This window comes from Acanthopagrus latus, chromosome 23 (genome assembly GCF_904848185.1).
Source record: "Acanthopagrus latus isolate v.2019 chromosome 23, fAcaLat1.1, whole genome shotgun sequence".
NCBI lineage: Eukaryota > Metazoa > Chordata > Actinopteri > Spariformes > Sparidae > Acanthopagrus > Acanthopagrus latus.
Window position 1 is genome coordinate 18,505,851 of NC_051061.1, and position 25,292 is coordinate 18,531,142.

The following is a 25,292-nucleotide window of genomic DNA, read 5'->3' on the forward strand; positions in this document are numbered from 1 at the left end:
TCACGCAATACAGCAGGATTTAGAAGTGTAAATGTAAAATATTATGCAACTGATATGTAAATCTATATTTCCTTACATTTCACCAGCCTTCACACACTAATGAATAAAACAGCAGTTGTCAGCAGGTGTCGTAGTCTCTGCCAGCAGATGTGTGCAGGCTCAACCGCTGTCTGCTGCTTTCAGCAGTGTTTATAAACCCTAGCTGATGACATAAATCTATGTAACAACAGGTTCTCAACTGACAGGTTTTATAGTTCATGGCAAACATTTTTTATATTATGTAGAAAGACTAAAATGCTAAAAACATAGTGTAAGAGGCTGGATTCAGACTGTCCCCTGTATGACTGTACAGCCTCCATTAAGCCTGGACTGAGCATTTGGATGGATGTTTCACAATTAAATTCTACATAGTTTTGTATTTATTCAATTTTATTTAATATTGTCCATTGTTTGTGGTAAACTTTATTCATTCTGCTCTTTGAAAAGGTAATTTTTCATTTTCTTGAGGTCTGCAGTCTGAAAAAGCGCTTTTTATGCAATGTTTCTGCGCACAATTTTGGGCGGTATGTTAAACCTATAAATAAAGTAAAAAGGAAAGAAATGTAAAAATCATCATACAACAGGGAAAATAAGACAAAGCATGAACTAAAATATGAAAGAAATATGAAAAAAAAATTATATTGGCTAGATACCAAAAATGTTAGATTTGTTTAATATTAGTTAGGAGAACAGACTCATTAGGAAGAAACAGAAAAATGTATTTGAAGAATATTCTATATACCTGCGTCTTGCGTAGCTGCGAGAGCTGTTTGCGCAGGTCTGTGGCGTTTTGCTGCAGGCCGTTCAGGTGAAGCTGCATCTGCAAGCGGCTGACGCTGTTGGATGGTGGTGGTGGCATCAGAGCTAGAGGTGCTGATGGCGTATGAGCTGCCAATCACAGAGCAGGACATGAGAGGGTCAGCAGGAGGTCGTCGGGAAACAAATTGGTTAGTTTGCTGGGTTGTGCTCCGGCGAGATTTGCAGTCAGCCAGCATGACACACAGTACAAACAGTAACACATACACGCAGCATAAAGGCTCAAAGAAATGTACATATACAGAAAACCTGGGCACACACTGGAACAGAAACAGTGTGTGAATGCAAAAAAAGCGCCATATTCACAAAACTCTAAAAGCCCACTGGGAGAAACGTGAGCTCATGCTATTAGTAACCCATATAGGAATGCAATTAGTCTGTTCAGTAGTGACACACAGGGGAATAACCATGCTCTTATCTTAACACAGGGCTTTGTGAGTATGGCCATTGACTCCCCAGCTATTCTCACACACACTCTCATACACATTTACAAAAGAGTGCCTCGTCTGTGACAAAACAACCTTCTGAAATTCCCCAAAGGAAAAGACCAAGCAGAAATTCAAAAAGTAGAGACAGAGACAGCACGATGGGGGTCTGCTCTCCGGGAAACCGGCCAGGAAGAGAACGTGAGGATAGACATCGCCAGGCAGCTACCCAGCAACACCACACACCCATACAGAGAGCAGAGAGCCATGGGAAATGTCTGATAGGAGAAATAAAAAAGGGTGATAGAGAAGGAGAATGGCAACTACCTTTCTTCTTCAGCCGTCCAGCTGGAATATAGAAAGAGTGAGCCGGTTACCGAGAAATTAATGAGAGGGCGATAGAGAGACAATGATGATCAGTTTTATTGACTACGGCAGAGAAAATGACTCAGGTGATGGCTTAATCTCTTGGCAGCGTATCAAGTTGTGAAAAAGCCTCAAAGACAACAGTGTCCTTGCACTGGCCCTGTGAAGGTCTGGCCATAGAAATGGTTTGTTTATGCTAAATGGTGCTTAAAAATTATGGACAGGAGAAAAAAAGGAGGAGATGAAAGGAACAAAAGGAGCAGGAGGATAAAGGGTTGTATCAGTATCTACAGGCAACATCTGTTCAAAAGTTATTGTATAGAAAAAATCCATTCTGAATAATTTTGTTAATTAAAAGTGACAGCTGCTCGGATAAAATAAACCTTCCAAATACTTCAAAGCTGTCTGTCTTATAATCTTGCCAAGAAGGTTATGTTAATAGTCTTGCATATTTATTTGTTTCTTTAACACCTTTCAACAGTTCCCGGCTGTTAACAGGTATATTTCATTTCCATTTTTGACAGTTTTCTTCACCAGATTTTCTCTCCCTGCCTTCTGAAGAAGGACACGTTGATGGAATTAAAACTTTGTCATTTGACTGAGACAGATTGTACCCAAGTGTCCTTCCTCGGCATAAACGTAAAATGTAACCTGCCATATAAGCAGTGTTTGATTAATTCTGAATGAAACTCCTCAACTTCAGTAGTTTGTGAAAGATGATGACAGTCAAAGACAAGCAGGAAAAGAGGGAGAAGAATGAGGTAGAAATCTCAGATAATTCATCAGTGTGTTCACACCTAACCCGTTGCTTTCTGTTAAAATAAACTTAGGAGTGTTTGCCTGTTGAGTTCAGAGACGACATGAAAAGGGCCTCGGTCAACATCCAAGCTAACTCTGGTACGATTCGTTTGTGGTCTGAAAGCAAATGGACCAACAGGAAAACATGGCCATCTGCTGATGTGGAAATGATCAGGTCTTGACACACAGCGACTTTTGTTTTGTCTTGTCATAAGCACTTTCAAGAAAAATGGACATTAAACTACATAAAGGAACATCTTTTTTTTTCCTAACAAGTTCGAGTTTTATGAGATCATGTTGTGCTAAACCAAAGTCACGTCACAACTCATGGCAATAGCAGACCTGTTGACTGTTTGAATTTGTCATCATCCTCTCCCAGGACATGCAGCTGAGATGATCCTGGCAAATGCAAAGTCTCTTATGCAGCATATTTGCAGAATAGTCTCATCTCCACTGCGTATAATAATGGATCTATAAGAAATTTAGGTCAAACAGTATATAAATACATTCCTATTCATAGTCAGTTATTTCTTCAGCACCTTTGTGTGACACGAGAATATAAATGTACGCATATGAAGCATTAAAGTGCTGCATTAACTGCTGTCAGTCACCACAATTTGATTCATTCCCGTAGGCCCTGATGATGTGCTAATGATACAGGGTGACAGCTGCGAAACAGGTCCAATCAAGGAGTTACCTGTCAGTCAGTACAGTATCACCACATGTTTAGAGCTCACGGTTCGTTGGGTAAACAAATCTTGTTAGTAACAAGAAGAGGAGTGAGTAATCATTTAGTAAACGGGTCAGAGATACGCTGCTGTACTCACTTCCGGTGGCGGAGCCGTCGCTGTTGGTTTCGGTCTTCTCGCTGGAAGAGAAAGGTAATGGCCGTGAGAACTCCGTCCCTTGGTCCGGAGGGCAGCCCGCCATCATGCAGAGACGCAGCAGGCCACATCTGAGGATCAATGGCCACAGGGCAAGGCAATTACAGTGCTAACGCCAACAGCACTACTGCTGGACACTATGATTGCATTAACAAGTTATCTTCTTGTTAATGAGCCCCTACTGTGTTCATGAGGGTGACGTGATAACAATGTTCAATGTAAATGAGGAGGCTATCTCACACATCTCAACGTATCAATGCGTAAATCAATAGCACTGTGGCCCAGAGCTGATGTTTACTGCTCTTTACTTGTGCTGTGCTCACACAAAATAATGTAGCACTTCACTGCTATGGAGCTGATAATGGCTCTGATAATAGCCGGCTGCTGCTGTTCCTGTCGATAATGCTGCCTACGTGTATGAGCTGAGGCTGTATCAGTGATTTTTAGAGGGTTAATGGGGTATAATGGGGAGTCTTACGTGCTGTCACTGTCAGGTGCTCTGGTCAGCACACTCTGGACTAGACCAGTTAGGCTGGCTATCTGCTTCTCCATCGCCTCCATACGCTCCAGACGATGATCCCTGCAAAAGTAAATAATAAGGCAGAGCTAGATTAATACTTGGATTACATAAAGATTGAACAAAAACTGCTTTTTGCTACACAAATATGCAACTAACAAAATATGCAATAAAGCGCAAAAGAAGATTTTCTTTACTTAATTAAATGTTTGTAGGTAAGTCACAATCAGAGTTTGAGTGGAAAAAATAGACGTAAAAATCATATTAGTTCAGACATTTAAAATTACGCCGATTACTCTCACTAGGAGTGTGTGAATTTTATTTGGTCGTGAAACATTAAAGGCATATCACTTTTTTCCCCAACTTTTTGCCCACTTAAAACCCACTGGGAACAAAAACGATAAAGATATGGAAACCTTTCATCAACAACAACTAGTATTATAAGTAGATATTGTTGTTATCTATAGGACTCTATCGCTCATAGGCTGAGTACAAAACTTTCTCAGGACCTTTTTGAAACAGCAACAGTAGTTATAGAAATTCAACATGAACACTTACACAGACCTGCTACCGTCAGGATCCTGTCCAGATATTGAAGAACCAAAACCAGGCGTGGCCCTGCCGCCCTCCCCAGGCCCGGCTGTCAGACACAGAGGCTCTGAACTGGAGCTGGGCCTCGACTTCGGGCTCTCAACAAACACAGAGGAGGATGCCGAGTCCTTGCGGAACGACTGCCTGACAGGTGAAGCTCTGGGTGAGCTAGAATATGAGTCCCTGTCTCTCATCTGCATGTCTGGGATTTTCTGCGGGGATGAGGGCGGCATGCGAAAACCCATGCCCAGCGTGGCTGAGTATGTGTCAGAATAGAGTGAACTTCCAGGCTTGTAGAGGGAGTCCTCCAGGTCCCCCTGAAGAGCAGCCGCTGAGTAGGTGCTGAGTGAGCGCACAGAGCCACGCCGGTACAGGCCAGTGGAGACAGGGAAGCTAAAGGGATCTCCAATGGCAGCTAACGACTGGGTGGAGGCGATGCTGAGGCGACCCTCGTGCATCAGGCTGTAAGGATCTGCATACAGCCCCTCGTTCTTCATCAGCGCCATGTTTTTCGCTGACACTTCCTCATCGGGCTTGACATCGCGGCGCTCCAGGATGGCGCTGGGCGAAGGAGACAGGCCTGCGTTGGCGGTGTGGCCGGCTGAAGGATGGTGGGGATGTCGCTGCTGGTCATGCTGGGAATGGGACCCGGCAAAGGATGGAGGACGGCCCCCGCTGTAAGAAAGGCGTGAGCGGGAAGGTGAGCCAGAAGCTGAGGTCGAAGAGGAGGGGAGGGTGTTGAGGCGGCGAGTTGGGGAGGAGTCACGAGAGGAGTACACCATCTCCCTCTGAAAGGAACAAGAAGGGATGAGGGTTACCATGGAGACCAACGGACGAGATGTGTCGGTTTGACCTGAAGATGACTGAGATCTGACCGACACCAGGCATTTTGTCACAGTCGGCAGATACCAGACGAAGATGTGGAATTTCTCAAAAGACCAATTACTTGTCGATCTGACTTTAGTCTCTCCTCTTTGTTGCTGTTTGTTTTGTTATGTTTTTCTGGCCTAAATAGAAGGATATCACATCCCTGATTCCAACACGAATTCCTGTCATTCGTTACATTAATATAAGTGGGTATTCAGAACAATCTCAAATCCAAACACATGGCATTCACTGTGTTCAGTAGTGCTGTGACAGGATGCAGGACAAAAAAGCCTCTCATTCACAGTGGGGACAACTGAATACATCACTTTTCACCACTGTTGACTTAGCTTTTATTTTCCTCTGCCTACTTGCCTCTGCAAAGCATCACAACATTGTTAACATGCTCAGACATTCAACCTACCTCTGCCTGTTTTCCTCCTGTTGTGATTTTTCTCATTTGTCCAACTTTCAAAAGCTAAATGCTGTCACATAACTACTTTATTCGCCTTGCTCGTCCATGTTTTTCCTTCTTTTCATTTGCTTCTCAGCACCCTGGCTAACCTTGCCATGCGGCACAATGTGATACACAGAAGATACCAGAGTGGGGAAAAAAATATGCTGCTGAGCTTTTATGCCTGGGGACAAACTTGCATGGATACGGTATATTCACACAGCTGTATGAGTTGGTCTGATTTGTACAATGGGCAGAGCTTAAACAAGCATCAAAACAAATAAGAGCAAGGCTCAAAGCTCATGAAGACGGCATCAGATACAACATGGACAATAGCAAATAAATGACAACATGCTTGTTAAAATGCAGGAGGAGAAGAAATGGATTGTGCATGTCACACTTGCGATACAAGATGAAGATTATGATTATTTGTGTTTTTTATCATCATGCCTATAAGGTTTCTTAGCATCCATCAAATCTATATGCGCAGTTTATAAGTGTTGGTCAGCTGTTTCTTTACTAATTTTTCCTTCTCCGTGTCTTGTATTCAGAGAAACTAAAAATGCATGTGAGCATGCAAACACGTACTCATTAAACATACAGCACAGTACATGCAAAGACAATATACACAGGCATAATGGTCGTTTTCACCGCATGTTTACATGCTTAATAGCAATCTCATTCTCAGCATTGTGTGAATAATGCAGATGGTAAGCAGGGTTTTGTGTAAAATAATTAATAAAAAGGTCTCCCTCAGGCTTCCTTGATCTTCTCTGAAGCAGAAATAGCTGCGGATGTTAAAATATGTTCATTTCACAGAGGAACATTGTTCTCTGGTGTCTGCACAGCAACAGATGGCCTACTTGAAGATAAGAAAATACATTTCCAGGAGGAATACCTGTTAAATTACTAACCCATATACACTGCAACAGCCTGTCAAAGTTACCATGAAGTATAAAAAAACACATTTACCATGCCATGGAAGCACTCTGCTTCTACTTTATGTAGTGGTAGTAGTGTGGCTGACAGCTAAGTTGTCAAAAATCAGAAAGCGTTCTTTCTCTGAAATAACACAGTTTGCCCTCTTCACCTCCCTTCTCCTCACCCTCAGGTCTCCGTTTGCCAGGTGTGCAGCAGCAGGGTAGGAAGCATAGATGGGCTCTTTGCGGTAAATCTTGATGATGCTGCGGTCTTGGATGTCTCGGACGTCCTCCAGCTCGTAGAAGACATTGCGTGCCTCGTCCTTGATCAAGATGGCCGTGTTGGGTGACTTCAGCATACCTGCCGTCAACTTCTGAGGGAACATGTGCACGATGAGAGCGTGCAGTGTGTCCAGGCTGCTCAGCTCGTGAGTGATGTGCACCCGACGGGTCTCATCTCCATACTGCAGGAACAGCACTCCTAAAACAGGGAGATAAGGGAGAGATGGTTGAGTCAGAGGGCGACGGCTTCAGTGGATGGAAAGAAAACGTGCAAAGCCTTTCTGACATGTCCTGTAGCATTTTGTTTGATGTCAGTGATAATCAAATGATCTAACTATATGTTTGTATAAGAATTGCAAAAGATGTTTTGACAGTAAACACCAGTTCTTCCTTTCAGAATATAAGAATACGACTGGTGGCTGTTAAAGAATTCACAGCAAAGGTGCAAAAAATATTTTTTTACAACAGGGTTAACTCTTTAAGAGTAAAATGTTTAATTCCTATCAGTACCCAAATAGCAAAAAATAGAAGTCAAATCACCCCGTAATAGCCCCATTTCACTGAAAACTGTTAGATGCTGCAACCCTTGATTTTATAGGTATAGATGAGTCTGATGCCTGACTAACCTGAAAATTCATCTTCATACACCGGGGGACAAACAAAACAGAACAAACAAAGCAAAGAAAGACCAGTGATTAAAAGTCAAGCAAAATAAGTGAGATATTGCAGATGAGTTGGGGAGAGAAGAAAACAAAGAGAGTGGTTAGTAAAGGGATATGGAGAGGAGAGACTGGAGGTTTGCTGTTCTACTTCTGTCTGAACTCATCAGTCACTTCGGTCACTGCCACTTTAATTTTACAGTCACTGTTTATTTCACTGTGCCTGAGGTAACACCACACCTTCATCTTTATGAGTCTGGACCAGCCTCACACTAATCCTCTCTACACTCTCAAGGCCCTTTTGTAGTAAACCTGTCCTCGACTCCGTTTACTCGTGCAGTTGCACGCAAGCAGAACCTGCAGCCCCTGTATGATTAGCACAGTCAAATAACAGTTATCACGACAACTAGCTAGACAGATTGGTATGGTTTAACATCTCCAAACTAAATATAAAAACTATAGTTTCAAGCTAATACTACACCTGCACAGACACGATGAAGGTCAGCTGACTTAATTTGCCTGAATATTTTAGAATATATTGTGTCTGCAGTAAAAAAAAGAAGATGAACTGCTCTCCAACCATTTAAGAAAGTTGCTTTATCCAAGGACTCACTACTCTACGCTCTCTACACACTCAGTGCTCTGTAGAGCAATTAGACTGAACTGAAACCGTTACGGTAAATGAGGTGCAAACATAACACTTCCTCCCATTTTCTGTGAGCTCAGAGAATGGGAGCTACATGAGGTAAACATTCAGCTACAAATCTCCCTCCAGTCCGACCAGCGTGTTGTGACAGAGCCTGCCAGCAGTGCTTCAGATCTTAACCTGGAGATCGTAGCTTATTCTGGCTGGCAGAGCGGGACAGCGGCAGGCTCTGGCGAAATCGGTTCATCCGGTTGAACCCGATGGGGATGTCGGCTTCTGACATGGTCTCCAAGGATTCAGCGGAGGCAAAGGAGAGCTTGGCGGCCTGGTCGGCAAGCCCAGACTGTGTAGACTGGGAATGCCGTGGACTGCGGCTCTGCGGGAGGAGAGGACACACGGAGACACACAGTCATTTACTGAGAGGTGAAATCAAGGCGGAGAGAATGGATTGGACGGGGCAAATGGAGTAAGAGCAAACGGAAAAGAGACAGTGAGCACACAATGAGGCATTACACAATGAACCACATAACAAGATTAACAAGACCTTGACAATGCTTTAGCTACCAGCCATTCACCAAGAATTACAAGCGTCACAGTATCTGACATCGGTTGAATGCTGCAGCAGGAAAGCACAATTTAGTTGTTCTCCAATGGTACAGCACTCCAGGGCACCAGCCTTCATGAATAAGCTATGGTGGGTAAGAAAAAACTCAGCCGGAAATTGTGCTCCAGCTTAACATAAGTTATGTCATGTTTGCTCGACTCTGCACACCTCCCACACGCCCTCATCCAAACTCTTGTCCCTGTGCTGCTGCGAACTTTAAACGAGTGCTTGTGGGAAGGGAGGGGAAGCTCATGCAAATCCAGGGCTGTCACTGTGGGTTTATCCTGCTGGCCTATGCCCAGGCGTCTCTCACTGAAAGACTGTTAGTGCAGCTGGGGCTGAGCTCACTGAACTGGCTCCCTGATCCCCCACCGCTGTAGCGTCTCCTCCAGCTCAGAGGCTGCTGTAATGAGCTCCCAGAATGCTGTCTGCTGATTGTTTGGATGGCAGAGGCAGACACATCCTTAGCTACAGTACAGTAGCTTTGCCTCTCTCCTACTCCTTGCACCATGAACACAACAATTTTCCTTCCCTTCAAAGTATTTCCTTTCCCTCCCTTCTCTGCCTGAGTCAAACTGCAGCATGGATCTACTGTGGCTTTTATTAATGTGGTGTTAATTAATGTGAGAGTCTGCCAGAAGCTACACAGAGGGTCATCTCTGTGCTCAGTGACTCTCAGCAGATATACAGCCATTCATTATTTTGGTAATTGGGCAGTAAGACAGTAACCTGGGGCTACAACTACAGATAATTTAGATTTAGATTTTATCCAGTTAATCAATGAATTCTTCAAAACATAACATGTAAAAAAAACACTGTCCAAAACCTAAAGTTTTTGAATAGTTATTTTTTCTTCAACACTATTTTGTATTTGAAGCCTGATTCACCTACAGTACAAATACACAGATTTGGAATACATTAAATGTAATATTTTGGTATTTATTTGGTCTTTTAATAAGGTGTGCTGTGTGGCTCACCACAGCCTTATGTAACTGTACAGAATAACAACAAAACAATCATGATAATAATGAAATAACCAATTTGTCTTGGACTTTCTTTTAAAATTGTTATTGTGTGATTTGTGTGCACATCTCAGGAAGAATACATTGTAACTTGGTAGAGGCTAAGAAGGGATCCAGGTACATAAGTAAGTAAGTACATAAGTAAGCACATAAGTAAGTATGTTAATAAGTAAGTACGTGAGTAAATAAAGACATAGAATCAACAAATTTACAGACCATAAAAAAAAATTGAAAAATTGTGGATCGATCTACCTTTAATTATTAGCCACGCAACCGGCCTGACTCTACGGATGTCAGTCTGTCTGTCCCCTGTTTTGGTTCAGATTCACGGAGCTGCTAACATTTTAGACTCTTTAAGTTTAAGATGAATAGACAAACTAATTGTAAATCCAATTGTAACTGACTATGTGTAACTCATTCATCAGAGAGTTAAATGCTTGTCTCTGATTAAACTTCTGCCAATAGATTAATCAACTAATTCTTGCTGCACTATAGTAAAGTAAACTAAATGAGCCGTAGAAACATGTAACTACTTCTATCATTGCTGATTTGCTTTTTAAATGACCTGCTCTGCAACCACATGTGTTTACAAGGGAAGTTAACAAACCCGCATCAGGACCGAGAAGCGGAACAATCCGTTTTATAATGTACACTCCTTCTGTCACTATCATGCATAATTCAGTCACACACACCCACCCACACACACGCAAACAGAATGATAGTGGCTGTGTCCAGTAACAGTGGTGGCAGACAGTGTCTGAGCACGCAGAGAAACGGTGATGCTGACAGATAACCCCCACCGTGTTTTCTAATAGGGTCATTTATCTAAACTGTGACCATACTGAACAACAACACAGGCAACAGCACCACAGAGGAGCGGCACGTAGCATACAGCAGCCTGTCATATTCTGGCCAGCTACAGTGGGATATGAAACACATTAAGGAGGTCAGATACTATAAGGCTGGGGTTCGAGAGCGTTTCATCCCAATCTAGCGTTGAATCCTCTTAATTAAATTATCTTTGAATCCCTTCTTTTAATTCTCCTCAGGTTTCAGCAATTTCTGAAAGCAAAAGTTATAAATAGCATATCTTCCCATTTAAAAGGAGCACTTCAACACACTTATGCTTACACGCTTTCTTAACAAGAGTTAGAAGACAAGATTAATATCTCATGGCTCTACAGTTCATATAAACCTATAGCATGGTTAGCTGGTTAGCTTAGCCTAGCACAAAGACCTGAAGCAGGGGGAAACTGCTCACATAGATCTGTACGAATTAAAGCCATACCAATACTCAACTATTCAGACGATGCCGATATTAGAGTGAAAAATGCTGATATCAATATATTGGCCGATATGCACAATAAACTTTACTTATATATATATATATATATATATATATATATATATATATATATATATATATATATATATATATATATATATATATATATATATATATATATATATATAAAAAACTGTTGCTGTGTCTTGGCTGTGAGCAGTTGCTGGTCCCAATATTTAGACACAGAAAAAGCTGTTTTTTTGTGAGGACTAAACAAACATGACATGTTAATTAGGGAGCTTTAGAAGTGCTGCTTTTGATGCCTTTGGATGGAACCAAGCGAGTTCTCCCCACCCTCCCAATTTCAAGCTAACTGGCTGCTCACAATAGCTTCATATAAACTGTTAAGTGAAGTCAATCTCATTTATACAGCGCAAATTTACCCATGACATTTCCAATTGGGGCAAGTCGAGACCATATTCTTACATTAATTAATTTACAAAGACCCGCCTTTACTGTAAAGACAAGAGAGTGAATTCCTTTTTTTGTATATCTAACAAATAATTAAAAATAAATAAATATATAAATGGCCCAATCATTCTTTAATTAAAACTAATTGGATTCTAGATAGTCAGTAGACTACATATCACCTTCTCGATGCTGAATAAAACAAAAGAGGCAGGAGATAAAAGATTCCCCTGGATATTCCATTATTCAGAAAAAGCAACACCCAGAAATAAATTTGGCATTGAGCTGTGCAATAACAACTTTCAGTATGAATGAGAATGGTTGAAAAGGACCACCACGTCTCAAATATACTCAGATTGTTTGTTCATTTTCTTTTCCTGCACGCATAAGAGAAACACAGAGCAGCTCTGTTTCTACTAGTGCATGTGAGAATTTCATTTCAAGGGTAAACAACCGAGCTGGAGCTTTCTGTGAAAAGAAGAAGGGAATCGAGAATACGGTGCTGCGTGACTGAGGGTACTTTCGTCTGCTGACTCTAATCTAAAAATTTCTGAACCAGCTGAAACAGTGAAAATAAAAAAATAAAAAATCTGTGTAGGGTGAGTGAGTAATGCCCTCTTCTCTTAACAACTACTGTGAACATGCCACTGAACAAGACAATGAAACCCAGATCTATGTTTGTGTGTAAGCTTGCCGCAGCTGTTGTTATGTATGCTCTTTGTCAGCCTTCATAGTTACCGCAGGCTCGAAACATCGATTTCCATATTGGTGGTTTTTGTGATGAAAACTGAAAATATCTCTCTGCAGTAATTTTACATTGTAAATATTATATGTGAACACATCATCTGGTCATGCATCTGGTCCTGCCACACATGCCAGTGTTATACATGATGCTGTTCACAGCCTACTTTGAGGGAAACTGGTTCTACCTCCTTCTTATATTCCTCTACAATCCTCCCTCTACACCTCCCTCCCGCCCACCAGCCACTTTTTCTTTTTAGAGTGATCTTTTTCAACAGCACTCAATTACTGTTGAGAACTCTACACTCTTATAGGGGCACGGCGGCAGAAAGGAACAAGAAGAGAACAGGATGATCTTACACGGAACAGAAGCGAATGGAGTGGAAAGCGGGACACGGCAGCCTGACAGCAGACCTTAGGCTACAAACTGCATTAAACTTAATGTAACCTCCCACCATGTTGTTGCTTGTTTTGTGAGCTTGTACACATAAGCTTGAGTGCATCCATGCACAGGCGCACATACACATACTGGGATGCGCTGTTTTAAGGTCAAGTGACGGCAGCCTTTGTAAATGGCTTTGGGAGAGAACATCTAATCAAACTATCTGACCTCAATGTTTTGTTACTTAGACTTTAAACTTGTTAACCTTGTACACAGAGCAGCAGAGAGTTTCTTAGCTTCTCTCCGGTGCAAATGTCAAGTTAAGAACTGACTCACAGCTCACCCACAGAGTATGTTTTGGTGAAAGATGCAAAGGAATAACAGAAGAACCAGTCTTAAACCTGCTCTGAGAAACCCTGAGGCCCAAAATGGATTTCAAATGCTGTTATTTACACCGTTTTTAAAGCTGAAAACTTCAATGTAGCCGCTAAGTTAAAGTGAGAACGCACCCTGTCTGAAGTGGATGCACATCTTCTATGTACTGTACTTTTGACAGATTTGACAGTTATACAAGCCTCCATCTACTTCAGATGAGGATGATGTAACGCTGCTTTGCTGTCAAGTTTCAGAAATGTTTTGTGGACTTTCCATCAGCAGGGGTGAGTAAATAATGACTGAACTTTCATTTCTCTTTTTCTTCTTTTTTTAAGAAAAGATGTTAAGTCATGTTCTAAGACTTACTTATTTAAGTCATACACCTTTGTACAGATTAAGGTAGATTACATCCCTGAATTGCTGGCCCCAGATTAATTTTAAAATCACACTGATCTTCTGCAAGATGACTGATCATTTTAAATGCAGTTTACAAAAGGGGTCAAGAGGCCTAAACAACTGCCTGAACCATCAATGCTGCTGCTCTCAGAAGGATTTCTGTCATGTTTTGAAATTCCAGTCAGCCGTCTCGCAGTTTGAGCATTTTCATGGTCTGATTTTCCTCATGGCTGTGGCTAAAAGATCTGTTATAAACTGCAGTGAGCTATTAAAAATATATTTATTCAATACCACCAAAAAGCCCAGTTATGTTGAGTTTGTTACACGAAAGAACAGGTTTTTTTTTGTGTGTGTGTTATCAAAAGTTGTGGATGGTACCAAACGAACCACTCCATGCCCTCCTGTTTTTTCATCATCACCACTCTGTTCAGGTAACAAGCGCACTGATCTGATGCTCAAAGGTTGAGTTAAAACACGGCAAACCACTGACCGGTCAGTCAGAACAACCAAAGATGTCTCGTCGTCTGCCCTCTGATTTCTTCCGGGTTTTTTTCAGCACTCTTCTATTACAGTTTAATAGCTCCTGTTAGTATGATAGTAATACTGATGCTTTAGGACTGAAGGTTGGGTTGGTCACCTGAAAGCATCAGTGATATTTACCAGGTTGGGAGTGAGACTTGAAAATCAACTCTTACTAAAACCAAGATTGCACATGTGTAGCTTTAACATGGAAATCAGATTTCCATTGGAAGGTGGGGTTGGGGAAGTTTTTGTTGTGCTTGATTTTGTCAATCAGTCATTTAAACTTGAGAATATGAAGAAAGTATTTCAGACACAGAGCAAACAGAATGACGAGGGCTGAGAGAATACTCGGCTGAAACGAGTATCCAGTTCAAATAATACACTTTTTACAAGTAGAAGTATCATCAGAGTACTCGTGATGAAGGACAACCCTCATTGCAATTTATTCATTTTAGTTTTCAAGAACTGTAAAAGGTTCTCTTAGTTTTGCGATCGAAAACACCAATCTGAAGCTCAGCTCTGAGGCTGTTCCTCTAAATAGTTTTCAAATGAATAATAAATAAAGCAATTTATAGCAACCAATATCAATTTCAGGCTTAGGTTAACAACTTCCGACATGTTTAGTTAGTTGAACAGATACAGATAATTTTGTCCTCTCTCATCCCTAAGACAGACCACACTGTCTTACCCTCAGTAGGAGCAGCCATGTGGGAGTACAAGTTGCAGGTTGTGACTGTGCAGAAAGACAGATTAAAAATGTGCAGTGTGAGTTAACACCGACATTAATAGAAATGCACTGTCTGCCAAGCCTAAGGCAAATTTAAGCTGTGAGCCTTCAGCACATTATGTGACTTTCATGCACATGCAAGAAGCAGAGGAGCAAATATGGATTAATTACACCGCTGGTACTAATTTGAGTGCTATATCCTGAAGTCCAGATGTACGTCTCTGTTGCTCTGCTCTTCCTTTTGTTCTTCTCCCTGAATGAGATAATTTCCCTGTTCAGTGATACGACATTCAAGAGAGAGAAAATTCATCCACCAGCAAATGTCAAAGACAGCTTGATGTGTCTAGAACGACAAAGAAGTGTCTGGCTCCTGGGTATTACTTGTGGGATAGGTGTTAAATGGTTAATATCACACCTCGGACTTAAAAGCACATCTCCTTTGTGTCCAAGTCGTTCTGGTTCTCCTTCTAATGATACCTTTCTCTTCCTCGAAAGCGTGTCTGTCTTCTCCAGTTGTCTGTCTCCCTCTGCTTCCTATTTATCCCCTGTCACTCATTTGTCCTCTCCCACCACACCCAAAGCTCACTTCTGATTCTTACTGAGCTGCTTTGCGTCAACACGCCTGATTTCGACTTGATCTCTAGCAGTAGAGGGCAAAGCCGCATCCATGTGTCACGTCTTTGCTGTCTGTATTTGAGGATTTTGAGTCTGAATTTCCTCTCTCTACCAAATAAAAAAAGTGAACAGCTTTCACTTTTAGAATGGAGAAAGAAAACAACATCCTCACATCGATCCATTTCGCACAGCTGATTGTCTCTTCTCCCACTACCATTATTTCTTTCCATCTTTTCCAACTCTGAGGCCAATCATCTGCCTGGACACACAGTCTACAAAACCCAACACTCGCAGAGTCCTGTCTCTTTAAAATACCAGGCGTCATAAATGCATGGAACAAATTGCTTTACCAAATTGCTGTGAATTGTGTGTCGATGCAATCGGTTTGTTCAGAGCGAGAGGGAGAAAGATGACTTGGAGGGGGGTGATGGCTGAGATTGCTTGTGGAGATTCTCTTTTCTGATAGAAAACAGAGAAATATTTCTTATTTCACTAATTTAGAGGTACTACCTGATTGAATGTCTGCCTGTTACTGTTGTACATATTGTATGATTAACCTGTAGTATACGTGTTGGTTGTGACGAGCTGAGTGGGGGCGTGGGTGGGGGGGTTGTTCACTGTTTTGTTGGTTTTTTGTTTTTTTATTTACACTGCACCCTGTAATTTAATTATTTTCTTCTACATTCTTATCAGAGTGCGTTTGTTTTGTTTTCTTTCTTTCCTTTTTGCTCATTTTTGTTTGTTTATGTGTATATGTGACTGTTTACATATGCATATATGTATAAAAGAAAAAAGAAAAGGTTAATTGTATCCCTGTAATTGGTAGTATCTTGCACTTTTCAATAAAAATATTTGGGGGAGAAAACAGAGAAATAGTAGCCTGAAAACATGACAAAGAACAACATGTCTTTTTAGATATTCATTTATCTATGCATTGTTCATGTCTGACACCTGCACTTGTCATCAATAAGGTTTAAAAAGCCCATATGTAACACACTGGTGATACATGTGTTTTCCACAGGTTAAAAGTGCAGCAGTCTTGATAGTAGCTTCATTTAGTGCTTATTTTTAGCAGACAGGCGAACCCACAGAGAGAGTCGAGCTTAGATCAGAGCTGGTGGGACGAGGGAGTAGGACACAGTTTTCAGAAGCTTGAGTGCGAAATGAAGGGAGCTGAGCAGGATGTGGTGGAAACATAAAGAGTGTCAACAACAGAGTGCGTGTTGAAAGCAAATAGCTTCAGATCTGTTACCACACAAGACATTTTTGCGTTTCATTCTAAATTTTATTACTGCTGTGGGCCCAATAAATAGATTCTAATTCTCTCTGTGCAGTGATTAAATGACACTCAACGTGATGCATTTTTGGCTACAGCAAAGCAACAAGAGATTAACAGAACAGCAACTCACCGTACTAAGAAGTGCAAGGGATCAATAGCAACATTTTTTTCTTTTTTTTTTTTTTCCCAGCGGCAACAACTAAACAGAATGTTGGTTTACAGAAACTTCCAGGTGGAAAACACTTGTGCCCTGTCGCTTACATACAATTTATTTTGTATAATGACAACACTTTCACTAATGTTAGTCTGGAGACCTACAGAAAACTAGCAGTTAGAGATGGCTCTGTTTGGTAGATTAGGTTCATCAAAGACGATCGCAAAGCAAGACAATACATCAAGTGAGCACAGTGGAAATGTCAGGTCAGACCACTGTGTTTATCTGCGTACCTCCAAACTAAACAGTAACGGCTGAAAAAGACAATAGAAACAAAGAAGTGTGCAGATTTAAAATACGCTGTTGCTGTTAGCTTTACGTCATGGTGATTCTGTCTATAAGCCGATTAACTGATTAGTTGATCGGCAGAAAATCAATCATCAACTATTACAATAAACAATTAATTGTTTGGATTTATTTTCTGTTTTCGTGGACCAAATGGCTTTTGGGTTGTTGGGTTAGGGTTAGGTTTAGATCTGATACCTTTAACACAGGCCAGGCCAAAGTGGGGCCCATGGGCCAAAGTTGGATCAACATAAGGTTAAATCTTTTAAATTATGATTAAGAATAAATAACATATATTGCTTTTCATGTCTTATGAGTGAGTTTTGTTTGTAGTTAGCACCTACATTACTTCTAACAAATTGTTAGAGCTGGGATTTGTATTTACAACAGTGGCGTTGCATTCAGAAACTGTGGGGGGACACCAAATCACTCAAAATGGCAATTCCTACATTTTGTTGCTTTAATATGTAAGTACCTATTTTAACTAATGATCTCAGCACAGAAGACAGAGTAGCACTTTGCACAGGATGTCAGACAATCAAGAAAAATGGTGGATCCTTGGACCATTTAGCCACTTAATAATATAATAACAGGTGATTTATTTGACCCAGCATTAAGTTTTAGTTTTGACCCTCCAAGGAAAAAGGTTTGGGCAACAAAAAACATCAGAATTTGTTTGTTTGATGTTTAAAGTTTCACTTTAAACAAACTATACCAACAATGTTTTTCAAACCACCTGAAAGTCCTGCAGAGTCTAAATCGCTGTGTGATAGATTTATGTGATACGGCTCTAAATTCCATTTTGTATCCCACTTGTTTGAGGTTAAAGTGCTTGTGGGACTGAGGGATAAATTGCTTAGCCTTCCTCATGGGTCAGAGCATATGGCTATTGATATTCAGTGACATTTCCACCCTGTCCAAATGATATTGTGAGAAGGGATTCAGGGAAGACTATATTGCAGAGAAGCCTGGGGCTCTTCCCTCTAACACACACATACACACATATCAATACGTTCTTCTTCCTGTTTAGATAGCATACCTCTGTGCCTCGCTCTGTGAGGCGTAATGCCACAGCAGTGATACATATTACAACGTCGTGCCAGCTAATAAATAGGTTCGAGTCTTGCAATTCAGCATGAGTGATATTAAGTTTCAATGAGTCTTGATTCAGGCCTTTTCTACTATATACATCCCATATTTCCTCTCTGCAACCTGTAGATGAAATGCGTTCAGCAGGCCAGCCACGACTCAAGCCTCTTTGCTAATGTCAAAGCATTATTTCAGTAATGCCTCAGCAGCACGTCTGAAATGTCTTCTTAATGTCTTAGTCAGTCTGAGTAATACTTCAGCGAGGTCACATGGCTCCTAGCCATTAATGCTAGCTGACTGAGGTATCATAAATCCACAGAGAATCGTCTTCTGCAGATTAAATGGAGCTGAAGTTTAAGCTGTCGCCACCCATGACGCCTCTGCCACCGCAACCCTACGCACGCACCACAACACACACACACAAACACACACAATGCCCGCAGAGTCAAGAGATGCCAAGTGAGCTGGGTGTTGGATGAGCCAGAGGACCGAGGAGATAGACCGGTGATGCCTGAGGAGTCTGATGCGATCCCACAGCACAAACACACACAGACACAAACACAATAGAGAGGAGAATAACAAAGACAGACAAACAGCACAGAGACACTTAGACACGCAGCACTGACCTTAAAGCTCCAGTAGTTGGGCTGTTGCTGGAGTTCATGAAGGACAAAAGAGGGATGGGAAGGAGACAAAGAGAGAAAAGTTAGACTGTAATAATGGTTGAAGTTTACTGACAAAAAGAAACCATCATTACAAAAAATAATAGAACAAGCTGAGCAGGAGACACAAAAATGCAATACATCCTCTGCAAAATACATTATCAGTCGCATTCCCTCAATCGTTTTTTTCCGACAGGCTATTTATGAAACTCATTAATATTGTTGACAGCTTCATCAAATGCGACTACCTATAAACCTTGATCATTAAATTTGTTTGGTGTTAATGCAGGGGGTGGCTGTGTTTTGCAGGTGCCAGATTACAGCGCACCTGAAACAAGATTGGGCTGTTGGCTGTAAATGGTGAAGGAAGGAAATGAAAAGAGTGAAATCGAATCAAACAGCAGCCTACGTTGTTGCTGCGACGTTGGCCTCACTCCCAGACTTTTCCACCACAGGCGAGCAAACCTCTCTGTCTCCTCCTCGCGCTCTGCCGTCTCCTTCTCGCTCTTGATCCATCTGCCTTAATGTTTCTGTCTTAACCTCGCCACCTCACCTGCTTATTTCCACCAGCCGCCTGCTGTATCTTTCATCTGCCGATTTGCCCTTCCTGCTGTTCTGCCATGTAAGAAAAGGTGCTTGCATGTTGGTCGAGGCCTCGGGACGTGAGCTTTCCATTAAAACACAATTACCCCACAGTCAAAACGGGGCCATGCCACTGATGGCCCAGAAATACCTCAAAGTGACACAGAGAATTAAAAAAAGATTGTGCAGAGTTCATGAATTTTAATTCTAATCCAAACTCTTATTCTAGTTCTTATTCTTATCTGCAGGCAATTTTCAGTCCATTCAGCCTCCCTTCTGCAGGACCCACATAACTCTCCCGGCTCAGCGATGAAAAAAGTGACAGGCAAATTTTGATTTATGATCGTTGGTGGTTTTTCATTAGAAGCCTTCCATTTTAATACTGTCTCAACAAAGTCTTAGATTATTTCAGTAAACAGGAGCATCAGAGGGGGCGCTTTCAACTGATTATTACCTTATTGTAATCTAATCTTTCACTTAATGTTCCCTCATTTTGCTCTGATGCCATTCTTGACAGTCTCTTTCATTTTGTGCTATTGTCTTGCTCTCTATTTCTTACTCTCTTATCTTTGTGTTGTGCTACTTCTCGCATGGCTTTGACACGATATTAAATGTTATAATTACGATAATCCAAAGTGTTATCTGACCAAGAAGACACAGAGCCTGCATCGACATGAATCCTAATATTCCACGAACAAATCAGAGTAAGAGCCCAATCACAATTAAAACTCCTCATGGAAACACCTCAATCAGAAGTGACTGATCTGATCCAATCCGATCCGATCCGATCATTTCTATCAGATCGAGATGGGTGGATTTGATCATTAATATCTTAATATTAGTTCTTTATGTGCCATGTAAATGTTAAATCCGGTCATTTCTGTCCGGCTAGAATAAACAATTCTTGCTGTGCATGTTCTTGGGCCTATCACTAAGTGTTGTTGCTTACAGGAGGGAAAGAAACGTGGCGGTAACAAAACAGATGTGTTTTGTGGCAGTTAGAATATTTGATTGGGTGGTTGAAGGCTTGAAACAAGATGGAGGACAGATGTTTACAGGTGAGTGCTTTCTAAACTTAATAGTGTACTGCATGTACTACAGTAGTGACAGCAAATGACAGCAAAAAGCAGTTGGGTATCAATTCAACTGTTCAAGTTTAGAATGGCACCTTAACATGTGAGCTGTTTTACCACCATCTATAACTAGTAAAAAATAATTCTGACTGCATCATAGGAGAATAGTGAACAGTATGTCAATAATATACTCACAAAGCTAAGACTTTTTAGTATAAATACAGACTGTCTTGAGTATACTTGTCACTTTGGCAGTATACACTGCATTCCCCAAACGTCCTTAAAATTAAAACTCGATTCCCAAAAAGACAAGACTGTTTATCATCTGGATAGCAATGACTCTCTGTACTTCAGTTCTAACTGCCAACTTTTCAGGCTCTTTTACTGTCGGAAATAATTTGCAGCATCTTAAAATATGAATGAATATAGTGATAGTGAGTTACGTACTACCGTTACATTCCTAGTAGTGATAAAAGAGTGGAAACAAAAAGTCCCTGTAAAACGTGTGTGAGACTGAGAAAGTGAAAGTGAGTGAGCGGCAGAGAATAATAATGTTGAACATGAGTGGAGCAGATGAAAAACTGAGAAGTTATCCATCTGAAACTCTATGAGACGCTAATTGTCTATTGAAACAGTGTCTTACAGTGACTTGTCTTACGTTTTGTTTTTTACTGTTTTACACAGCATCCAAAGCGTTTTTATATCTAGGCTGTAAGACTACTCTGCAAAGCCATGAATCAACAACATCCAGAAACGACACTGACTTCTCTGGGCACAAGCTCATTTGAGATGGACTTCAGTTCACTTTTCCAACAGTATTTGGTCATCATGAACATCATGCACTCTAGGTTAAAGAGGAAAAGGACCGTCCAGATGTTACCGGCACAGAGTTCAAATGCCAGCAGCTGTGACAGTATGGGGATGTGTCAGTGACCACAGCATGGTTAACTTGTACATCTGTGAAGACACTATAATGCTAAAAGGTACATGAAGGTTTTGGAGCAACATATGCTGCCTTCAGGTGACATCTCTTTCAGGGACCTCACTGCGTACAATGGCAGGACACATTCTGCGAGTGTTACAGCAGTGTGGCTTTGTAGTAAAAGAGTGTGTGCTAGACTGACTCTCTCACTGAATATATGTGGTGATTTATGAAGGGCAAAACAGGACAATGGAGACTACTGAGCAGGTGACGTCTCTCACAACTATCATCTCATGTTTTGGGACTGGGGTTATAGTATAAGCAGAGTAATAGTATGAAAAGGGGAGACTGTATAGTTGTAGTACAATAATAATAGGGGTAAGACATAATAACAGATACATAGTACGATCCATTAAAGCTCTAATGGGAAGCTGAATTAACAGTTGCGTGAAATTAAGACCTGCATTCCAAAAGTAGTAGCTATACCAACGCATTTCATTGTGTATTATTCATCCACTAAATAATGTTTGGCTGATGGGGAGGGGACTCATGCTCTTTATAATTCTAAATGTTAAAATCCTAGTGCATATATCTGGGAGAGCCTTGCCTCGCCGGCACAGAGACAAGTGGGACACTCCAAATGATACAGAGCCTAATCTACACCCACGCTTCCTTTTCCCCTTAGCATATAAGTTTCTACCAATGTATGTCAGTGAAATTATTATTAAAGTCAAGTCTTTGATGTTACACTGAGGAGAATTTCTGTCTCCTAGTGGGTACTTCTGTTTTTTAATTTCATTTAAATATATATATATATATATATATATATATATATATATATATATATATATTTAATATATATATATATATATATATATATATATATATATATATATATATATATATATATATATATATATATATATATATAAAAACTTGAAGGATTAAATTCTCCACTGTGGGTTGAGTATGGCTAAAAAGTTTGTCTAAATCTGAATCAATAAAACTCGACAGGTCATGGGCAAACTGGGTCACTTTCATGGAAAAGATAATAAATGTTTTTTTCTGGTTGGACTCATACTGGCCTTGACTACTTGATCATGTGTCAGTCATTCATTCAGAGGCCAGCCAGTGAAGCCTCGGCCTTGACAATCTGTTGAACTGACAGCGGCTCAGGGGGCACCACTGGTGCATCATAAATAATTGCTGTTCACTTGTTCTGAGAACCTTAATGATTTTATTTTCCCACAAAGCTTAACGACTCTGAGGGCTGTCTTTAATGGTGCAGAAGTGATTTGTGGTCGTGTGTGTCTTTCTCTGCCAGTGTTTCTCTCTTTGTTGCTTTAATGAGGCTTACTCATAGTTCTCAGGTAAAGTAAACACATTCATTCTACACCGCCTCGTGTTGTTTTAACCGTTGCTCCGCTTGCAGATACACTGACGCTGGACTTTGAGTTGAAAATGCTGCACGGAGTGGGTGAGAGAGCAAAACCCGAGGGGGCTTGTTTAATAACAATTCTTCTCCCTGACAATCATCACTGCAATCAATGCATTTCTTCTGTGCAGCAATTACACTCAAGGCATCGTTTTACACTGTCAAATGTTCACACACTTACTCATTCTGCCGTAATCCCAGATGACAGACAAAACTCTTGAGTGAGGCTCAACTACTTAGCTCAAATGTACATAATTTTTAACCTGCTCTTGAGTTAAGTGTGTTGCGAGCCCTTAGGAGACAGTGTTACTGATGTATGTTTGAGGTGTCGGAATAAACTTGGGGCTGAGGGGCTGAATGCATTGCTGACTGCTAAGTAAAGACACTTATGTATAGATTTACACACAGATGTGGATGTGCACTGGCTGGAGTGGCCACGGAGCACCAAGTGAAGGACGTAGCCTCACAGAATGGAGCGCTGCATTACCTGACCTGCATGTAAAGCAGGCTGCACTTACACCACCCCTCCTCCACTCCTGTCTCTTTCCTCATGTCGTCATCCTCTCTGCACCCCCGCCCCCCATCTCAATCATTCTTACTCTTTCCCCCTCAATCCACACAGGTCTAGTTTTGTGCCTTGACGTTACCGCAGCCTCTCTTTCTTTCTTTCTCTCTCTCTCTCTCCGTTTTTTAAATCACCTGCACCAGTCTCAACAACAAACCAAACAGATGCACAAAAAGGCTCTGAGTGCATTTTACAGTATCGTCCACTCAGCCTTCGTCTAGCCTGCTGAGCATATGCTCACCGTCACCACAACAACCACAACAAACACAACAGGCGTGGAACCTAATCCCAGCTGGCACATCCTTATCCCACATATACACACACACACACATATACACACACACACACACACACACACACAAACACACACACACCTCACTACAACAGCCTCCGGCTTCCAGTTTCAAGCTTCCAGTCCTGTCTCACCTGCAGTGCACCTGTGCCTGTCCACCACTCCAGTCATCCCAGGCTGTCCGTCAGGTGCAACGAATCCTCATCGCGTTTTTGCCCGTCTCTCCCTCCCTCTGGTTCTCTAACCCTCCCTCCCTCTCCCTTACCCAATCTCGCTCTCTCTCCCTCTCTCTCTTGCTCTCCAGTAGCACATGCGACGGAAACTCTTTATTTAATTCATTACAACACCAGCCGATTAACTCCTTCGCAGATGGGTGGCTGGCTCCTGCTGGTGCTGGCTAATTGAGCAGCGGGCTGCTCGACTGGCTGCTGCGCTCCTTTCCAGCTCCTCCTCCACCCCTCCCGCCTTCCTCGCTGTCCACACTCTGCACATCCACAAGATGACAAGGAATCCTGGGCTCTGCTCCTTCCTCCCCGCGCTGTGAAAATGCCCTGTCACTTCAGGATCTGTCCACTCTCCCGGCTGCAGCTTGAATGTTTTCTCTGCCCTCCACTCGCTCCTCTCTTGCCTCCGTCTTCATTATTGTACAATTCCTCCTTCTCTACAAAACCTGACCTTTGCAATGCGATATCCCCACTTGCCATTTATGGGAGAGGTTGCCACGGCAACTATGGACTCTACCTGTCTTTCACCCGCCCACCCTTGCTCGCTCGCTCTCTCTCTCTCTCTCTCTCCCTTTTATTTTCTCCCCTCTCCACTGATGTGCGTCTCTGTCACGTCATTGCACTGAATTTACTTTTTTTCCCCCCACAGCGGTGGCGCTCACACAAAGAGTGTGTTTGTGTACAGTACTGTATGTGCATGTGTGTATGTGTGAGTGTTCTGAAAAGAACAAGGGAGAGATTTTGAGACAGTGAAACTGGTCAGAGCATAAACTCCACTTGGAGGGAGAGAAGAATTTATATAAACAAGCAGAGCATAAATATCACCCTCATGTGTTCAGAAGACTTCATTAGCATATGTGTATGTGTGTGACTTTATTTCCCCATCTTCATAAACTTCTGCAGGCTCTAGCATCAGAGAAACAAAGAAAGAACTTGGCTGTGACACCTGGCTGCGGTTCAGTACTTATTTTCTCTCCTTCAATTGTTCTTGATGAGCACAACATGTAAAGTGCTGCTTTCACTCAGCTAAATATTATCTGACAGGACACCTATATTCCTTCACATTTCATTCTACGCCACCCAAACTATTGCGTGTATAGGTGATGGACCTTTCTGTCACCATACTGACAAGATGACAGTGTGATATTGACCACATTGATTGCTAAAAAACCCCACATACTGAGCACCAAATGAAGTGGCAAAAACGTCTCCAAATTGCAGCAAAGTGATAAGACAACGGACACATGAAGTGTATTAATTCATAAATTAATT

At 41.6% G+C, this 25,292-nt stretch overlaps 1 protein-coding gene across 9 annotated transcripts in view; it reads right to left on the reverse strand.

Annotated features, from left to right (window-relative positions):
• si:ch211-278a6.1 (SRC kinase signaling inhibitor 1) overlaps positions 1 to 25,292 on the reverse strand; it is a 112,338-nt gene that overhangs the window by 19,014 nt on the left and 68,032 nt on the right. For 6 of the 9 annotated variants that reach the window (XM_037087966.1, XM_037087968.1, XM_037087969.1 and 3 more), the window contains 9 exons: positions 18,892 to 18,918; positions 8,442 to 8,637; positions 7,583 to 7,594; positions 6,860 to 7,155; positions 4,404 to 5,224; positions 3,807 to 3,908; positions 3,272 to 3,399; positions 1,608 to 1,628; positions 782 to 927 (listed from right to left, as the gene is read on the reverse strand). In XM_037087966.1, the coding sequence (XP_036943861.1) occupies positions 782 to 927; positions 1,608 to 1,628; positions 3,272 to 3,399; positions 3,807 to 3,908; positions 4,404 to 5,224; positions 6,860 to 7,155; positions 7,583 to 7,594; positions 8,442 to 8,637; positions 18,892 to 18,918 (1,749 nt within the window). Of the gene's footprint in view, positions 1 to 781; positions 928 to 1,607; positions 1,629 to 3,271; positions 3,400 to 3,806; positions 3,909 to 4,403; positions 5,225 to 6,859; positions 7,156 to 7,582; positions 7,595 to 8,441; positions 8,638 to 18,891; positions 18,919 to 23,930; positions 24,023 to 25,292 lie in introns of those variants that run through there. The other 3 variants (XM_037087973.1, XM_037087974.1, XM_037087971.1) reach the window with 2 other exon arrangements.